The following is a 7073-nucleotide window of genomic DNA, read 5'->3' as shown; positions in this document are numbered from 1 at the left end:
TATCTATCACATTATAGAAAATAAATATAAATTAGTTTTATATGTATCATTAGCCTTGTATTTTTTACACAACTACATATATGTATTATTAATATTAAATGAAATTTTATAAGAAAGTGACTTTCATTTTTAATTTTCTTATTAAATATGCCACATGAATAAATAATATATTCTAGTGTGTGCTGAATATTATACAATCTTAATAAAAGTATATCCAACAATAATAACAAAATATAAAGAATTTGGTTATGATAATCTTATATACATATAGTTAAGATAATGTTTTACAAAACAATATATCTATTTATATATATAATTAATGTTTTACAAAACAATATAATTAGATTATTAAAACATTAGACGTTTGTGATATTGAAATATACATATATATTAGGATGAAAAATATAAGTAATATTAAAACAAAAATCATTAGATTAGATGTAATAATAATTATCCATAACATAGCATATATCTTAGTGACACGCTTAGTCACATATTACAATTACATTTTTAATTATATATCATAGGAAATATTGGTATAATTAATATAAATATTTAAGGCACTATAAAAAACATAATCTATGAAAACAGATATACATCTATATATGCAAATGTATATATCTTTAAATATTTATATTTTGCAAAATGCAGATCTGCAACATTACTTTCTTTAATTTCTATCAATAAATAGTACCATATAAAATACACCTTTTGTACATTGCATATATTCTTAATAATTCCAACTTGTATATTTTTGAAAATTTGAATATTGCAGCAAACTCCACCCAAGATTACCATTAACTAATTTGCCACTAGAATAATAAAAAAAAAATAATTATTTTATATAATATAGTTTTTTTACTTAAATCTAATTTAAAAAAGTTACAAAATCACCAAATAAAGTAACTATTAGTATTTTAGTTTTAAATATAATGTAACAATATATAGACTGTTAAAACAAAATTTCTTTCTTTAATACAATTCAATTCTGTATCAATTTGGCAATTTTTACTCAGTTCTCTTAGTTAAAACTTTAGAAATTCAAATTCTTTTCTTAAAAAAATTAAACATCTTACCTTTAAATTATTTTGCATATTCCTACTCCCAACTTCTTCTTGGCGCTTCTCACGTAATTGATCTAGCCTTTCTTGTCTTCTAACGGCATCAGTATTTTTAATACCTCGATTTTGTTGCTCAGCAATTCTTCTTTCTGCAGCTTCCATTTGCTTCCTTCTCCTAGTTTCCTAAACATAAATGTATCTTTTTCTGTATTAAATTTTTTGTAATCATCACTAAAAGTAATCTTTAAAAGTATCTTTAAAAAGATCAACATTATTCATGTCTTGAATTTCTTTACTACTAGTTACTGTTAATTATTATTCTTATTGTAACTAAAATTAATGCCCTAAAATAATTCTTTAATGTTTGAAATTAAAGGATATTTCATTATTATAAATATTTATTTGATTATTATAAAGAATTACGACCTAAATAAAAACATAATATATTTTTTAATATGACAAAAATTCGTTTAAGATAAATTTTTAATACTAAGTGCAACAAATATATATGCATGTACAAAAAATATAGTATTGTGCAAAAATTGAACATGCAATAACAATTTAAAATATTAATATATAAGAGAAAAGATATTTATAAAAACAAAGATGTTAAAGTAACAGTTACATTATATATATATATATATATATATATATATTAATTAAAAAGATGTTAATAAAAACACTGTATACGTACTTAAGTACATATTACTAAATAACCTCCAATTTTTTAATCTTACCAAATCTGGTGTTAAATCTTCGCACGAAGATGATTCTTTGCAACAAGATAGGCACAGATTTCCCATGATAAATGCAATTAGCTTTTACTACAGTTAAAAATTAAATTATTTATACTATAATTTTTACACTACTTTCAATAAACATACAACTTTTGACGTGTATGAATGATAAGAGATGTCATTTACTATACTCTGTTCAACGAGAAGTTAGCAGAAGTAAACAGAACGGCCATGTACTAATCAACTGACAGATGTAAGGGCTGTATCAGCTACTGGGTGGCAGATATTGAATTCAGGAGCGGTTTAGTTATTGGGTTACTGTTAGGGCTATCTTCAACTTCTGGGATTTATGACACGGACATTTATGACAGACAGCAGTGTTAAAAGCACGTTACGAAGTATAGGGATAAATTTATATTTGTTTTATCATTTAAAAGATTTGTCGGTTGAACAAGGTATTTTTACTGATTTGTCAAATAAGAACCAATTTCATTAGGGCATCGATTATCTACTGTAATATTATATTGCATTATTTGTGCATATTATTTATTGTACAGTAGTATATTATATATTGTATTATTAGTTTTATATACATATATAAGCAATTAACACAAAACTTTTGCGTTAATTATGTATACTCATTTTAAGAATTCCGTCTGGAAAGCAATGCCAGAAAGTTGTAAACACGCTCCTGACCAGTCATGTACGTCTGTTACCTCTGCTGACTCTTCATGTTGAACAGGATATGATATATATATATGTATTTTTTTCAATCAATAAACAAATAAACCTATCATATAATTATCATTAAATCATGTGCAATGACATATATAAGATTTCCTTTCTGATATATGATATCAGCAATTCCACGCTAAGTCTAAGAATTTTACTTCAAATAAATTAAAATATTTTATCAGAGAGGAAATGAGATTGCTCGCGACCGTAGTTCTAGTTGTTTCACAGTACAGGTGCTGCACCATACGACCAAGTCTTGAAGTTATCTAAAGTTAGCGTATATAACAACCTATAAAATTAGGGATCTGCCTTGTTTGGTTGCACACTAGCACAGACAAGAACATGTTGAGTCCCACGCTACAATTGTACGGTTCTACGGAAAAGTTCATATCCACTTTTCTCACCGAGATAGACAAGTATGAGAATGACAAAGTTGCAGAATAATTAAACTAATTGTGACGTAAAAAAAAGAGGATGAATCCCGACATCTTCGTCCGAGAACAGGATGTTTCGACGCAGAAGGCGAGGGTACAGTTACCTGCTGACCGCGGAAACTCTCTTATTCGTAAGGTAAAACAAAACGATCACTATAAAGTCAGCGTACAAAACAATCGTGTTCCGAATTCCACAGTTTCTGAAGAATCAATTTCTTCAATGATTCTAGGAGCATCTGAAGGAAAGTTTTCCATTAAAACTGAGGAAGGTCCGTGCCCGAGAAGATTAAAAAAGAAGAGCGCAAGTCTCAAGAGTTAAGAGGAAGGGTGAAGAGCAGTTGGGATTTCTTCGAAGACACAAATTTACATTTGAATAATATAAGTGTCTGACTCAAACGTTTTGAATGGTTTTTCTTTATAGGATAGTCTATTGGTATAGAAATGTATATACATATTAGGTATATCTAATATTTTTAAATGTATTGTTTATTTTCTCTGTTTTTTGTTAATAAATTATTATATTTTGACATTTTGTACTATTTCTCACCCTTTTATATGTGTCATCGTTCAAAAATATAGTATTATTAATAATTAATGAAGTAAACAATTAATTTCTCTTCCTTTGGCAACTTACAATTAGTTTCATTATTGCATTATTTGTCATTTTCATATTTGTTTATCTCGAATAGAAAAGTAAATACGAACTTTTCCGTAGAACCGTACAATTGTAACGTGGAACTTAACAGATTCTTGTCTGTGCTAGTGTGCAACCAAACAGAGCAGATTCCTAATTTTAAGTTTAAATACATAGGTGCTCGTATATGCTAAATTACAACCAAACAGGGCAAATCCTTAATTTTATAAGTTGTTATATACGCTAACTTTAATTAACTTCAGGGCTTGGCCGCATGGTGCAGCACCTGTACTGTGAAACATCTAGAACTACAGATGTGAGCACTCTCGTTTCCTCTCTGCCCAATGACACTACATTTTTGAATAAGGTAAGCGGAAGTCGCAAGTATCTAATTACTCCTCTTTGTGGACCAATCAAGTGCCATCTGTACTGTCCACTCATTGAATGAAGCATGAATAGAAACCGATATAGCGTCATGCTAACCTATAAAATACGCTAAGAATGCTGCGTTTTACATACACGTAGCTTTCGTGTTCCTAAAGTTAATACTTGCATTTTTAGATAATATGCGCCGAAAATTATTAGGTGACAGATAAAACAGGAAATAATTTTATGTCCAATAAATCAAAGTTAAACCATTAGAAATGATTATAATACAAAAGTAATGTTCTTATTAATATGTTAATATTATTATAACTGCTAATAATAACAATTTTAAAAAATACGTTTAAATGAGTAATCATTCCATAGTACTCGTCTGTAGTACTTAGCTATATTTAATTTACTGCCTTCACAATTAATATATATTTCCATTCAAACATATATCGAATGGAATAGTATCAAAAGGCATAAAATTTTTTACGTTTAATATTTTAATCATTTATTTATGAATAAAAACATTAATCAAATAACCATCGAATTATTTAATGAATACAAATCACATACATACGCGCACGTATGCATGCCTGCACGCAGTAAAGCATACATATGACAGATCTGTTTAATGATAGAAATATAGTATCGTTATCGTACACATTTGTTTAATGTATAAACTTTGCATTAATGGATCTATAAAAAACAACGAATATCATATAGTTTAATTAAAATAATTATTATATTAAAATATGAAAAAAGTTTGTTATGTGTAACGAAGATTATGATTATTGCTCAAATATCTATTTATAATAGTTACTTTTGCATTAAAACAAGGTGTAATTTGTGAAGTATATGTGTATAAATTTAATATCGAAGTATGTGATAAATAAGATTATTTTATAAAACAAACAGATTTCTAAAATTCTATTATTTCTTAATTCATAATACGGCATTGGGCATAAATTTTGACAAGATTTGTATACAAATAAATATTCCTTAATTCATACACATGTCGTAGTTCGTAAAGCAAATATGGTATCTTCATGGTGTTATTTCATTTTCCCGGTAGTATTACTTATTGGATTACTTCGAAAATCTCGTGAACATACATGGGGAAAATGTGAAAATACAGACAGTTTACTAGATCGAGTATTCATTGTGACAGGTGCAAACTCCGGAATTGGTAAAGAAACGGTAAAGGAATTGGCTAGAAGAAAAGCTACAGTTATTTTAGCCTGTAGATATTTAGAAACCGCTCAGAATGCTATATCTGACATACGTACTCAAATATCTACTGGAAAATTGGTAATATTAGTTCCTAATTATATATTTCTACCCCATAGTTAATATAACAATATACTATCTATGTATCTGTAAAATATATTATTAATTTTTCAGGTACCAATGAAATTAAATCTGGCATCATCTTCATCCATCAGAGAATTTGCTGCAGAAGTAATAGAAAATTTTGCAGAGGTTCATGTGTTAATTAATAATGCTGGAGTATATGTTCCTTTTAAAGAACATGCTTTAACTGATGATGGATTTGAAATTCATTTTGGAGTAAATCATTTAGGGCACTTCCTGCTTACAAATTTACTTTTGGAACATTTAAAACGAAATGGACCAAGCAGGTCTGTCATAAAGTAAAACATTTACTTCAAAATACAAATTTGTTATTTATTTATTTCACTTTTTCTTTGACAATAGAATTGTTATTGTGACATCTAATCTTTTTGAGTCTGGAACAATTGATTTTTCGAACCTAAATGGTGAAAAAGGTTTGGAAATCAAAGGACGTATGAATCCTGCCTATTGTAATTCAAAATTAGCAAATACTTATTTTGGTATTGAACTTGCAAAACAAACAAAGAACAGTGGTATTAATGTATATATGGTTTGTCCTGGATTCACTTACACAGGATTATTCAGAAATGTGAAAAGGAGTTGGTTTCACTATATTATTTTTTCGCCTGTTGCTTTATTATTTTTACGTACTGCAAATCAGGTAACTGTCTTTATATGTTACATATCATTTTTTGTGGGATTATTTCTTATTTGATTTATTATAATAGATATTTTATTACATTCATATTTATATTTTTGTTACAGGGTGCACAAACTGTATTACATTGTGCAATAGAACCTTCCTTATCTAATGAAAGTGGTAATATTTACCGTGATTGTAAACTTTATGTTTCAAAAAAAGAACTAGACCCTGATGTAGCACTGCGTTTGTGGGATGTGAGTGCAAAACTGACTAAAATTAATGAATCTTTAAATTAAATATTTTAATGTATATTATACATATTATTTTACTTTTAACATAATTAATCACCATTTTATATATTTATTTTTATATGTAAATATTATAACGCAATAACATAGAAATGATAAAGACATTATTGCCATAAATCCTATAAGATATAGTAAAATATTTTTGTTTTCATTGTTACAAATAAAATATCTTATTGTATAATTTTTTAAAATACTAGAATGTTGAAAATGTCATAAATTTTATTGAATCCTCTTAAAATTATAGTAAAAGTAAAAAAGATCTTCAAAAATGCCAATAATAAAAATTCTTATATTTTAGTCTTATAGTGTAATATGTATTCTATATGAATTATTCCACATATGAATCAAATTACAAGAAAAGGTTTTTTTATATATAATATTGTTTTTACATTCATTATTATTATACGTTGAGTAAGTTAATATGTTAATATGATTTGACATGTAACTCATTGTGTACGTAGTTAAATAGAATACTGTGAATAGTAAACAAGAATATTAAGTAGAATAATTTGAAGATACTATGTCAAACTAATCAAGCGTGTTTACTAATTTTATATTTTATAATTCAAGCATGCTTGACTTTTTTATTTATATCTTTTCTATTGAAATAAGTTACATATCAGAAAATTTCAATTTTGTCTTCCTTTTTTATTGAGTATCAGTATTTTTCATCGTAAATTATCACATACTTAATGTTATTACATATGTATAGTAAGTAATGCTTTAATTGGTCCTCTTATAGATAGTTTATATAGATATTAAAATTTCATATAACAAAAATGACAGATGTAAAGTTTGG

General features: G+C 26.7%; 2 protein-coding genes and 1 long non-coding RNA gene across 4 annotated transcripts; 2 read left to right on the top strand and 1 right to left on the bottom strand.

Moving 5' to 3' along the window:
• Positions 1 to 447: 447 nt before the first annotated feature.
• On the bottom strand, positions 448 to 2274 carry Svip (small VCP interacting protein). Its single transcript, XM_072006580.1, has 4 exons — positions 1946 to 2274; positions 1799 to 1885; positions 1077 to 1244; positions 448 to 812 (listed from the first exon to the last, which is right to left on the bottom strand). Exons 2-4 carry the CDS (start codon positions 1862 to 1864, stop codon positions 798 to 800), a joined length of 249 nt encoding a protein of 82 aa, XP_071862681.1. The 5' UTR covers positions 1865 to 1885; positions 1946 to 2274; the 3' UTR covers positions 448 to 797.
• A 638-nt stretch (positions 2275 to 2912) lies between these two features.
• On the top strand, positions 2913 to 3494 carry LOC139988815 (uncharacterized). Its single transcript, XR_011800217.1, has 2 exons — positions 2913 to 3103; positions 3198 to 3494. It is a non-coding gene; the product is annotated as an uncharacterized lncRNA (long non-coding RNA).
• A 658-nt stretch (positions 3495 to 4152) lies between these two features.
• Positions 4153 to 7026, top strand: LOC139989028 (retinol dehydrogenase 11). 2 transcript variants are annotated; one of them, XM_072006919.1, is made up of 5 exons: positions 4153 to 4186; positions 4995 to 5281; positions 5375 to 5610; positions 5687 to 5984; positions 6089 to 7026. In XM_072006919.1, exons 1-5 carry the CDS (start codon positions 4168 to 4170, stop codon positions 6260 to 6262), a joined length of 1014 nt encoding a protein of 337 aa, XP_071863020.1. In that variant the 5' UTR covers positions 4153 to 4167; the 3' UTR covers positions 6263 to 7026. The 2 variants fall into 2 exon arrangements, with proteins under 2 accessions (XP_071863020.1, XP_071863021.1); XM_072006920.1 differs by lacking the exon at positions 4153 to 4186 and adding an exon at positions 4300 to 4851.
• The last annotated feature ends 47 nt before the right edge of the window (positions 7027 to 7073 follow it).

This window comes from Bombus fervidus, chromosome 7 (assembly GCF_041682495.2).
Source record: "Bombus fervidus isolate BK054 chromosome 7, iyBomFerv1, whole genome shotgun sequence".
NCBI lineage: Eukaryota > Metazoa > Arthropoda > Insecta > Hymenoptera > Apidae > Bombus > Bombus fervidus.
This window is presented reverse-complemented; position numbering and strand designations above follow the sequence as displayed.

What these genes read in the sequence shown, in the direction of transcription:
- LOC139989028 (XM_072006919.1), top strand. An exon ending in AAACGAAATGGACCAAGCAG is followed by an intron (nt 5,611 to 5,686) that starts GTCTGTCATAAA and finishes CTTTGACAATAG; the next exon opens with AATTGTTATTGTGACATCTA. An exon ending in TTTTACGTACTGCAAATCAG is followed by an intron (nt 5,985 to 6,088) that starts GTAACTGTCTTT and finishes TTTTTGTTACAG; the next exon opens with GGTGCACAAACTGTATTACA.
- Svip (XM_072006580.1), bottom strand. Translation starts at nt 1,864, where the DNA reads ATGGGAAATCTGTGCCTATCTTGTTGCAAAGAATCATCTTCGTGCGAA. An exon ending in AAGATTTAACACCAGATTTG is followed by an intron (nt 1,245 to 1,798) that starts GTAAGATTAAAA and finishes ATTTATGTTTAG; the next exon opens with GAAACTAGGAGAAGGAAGCA.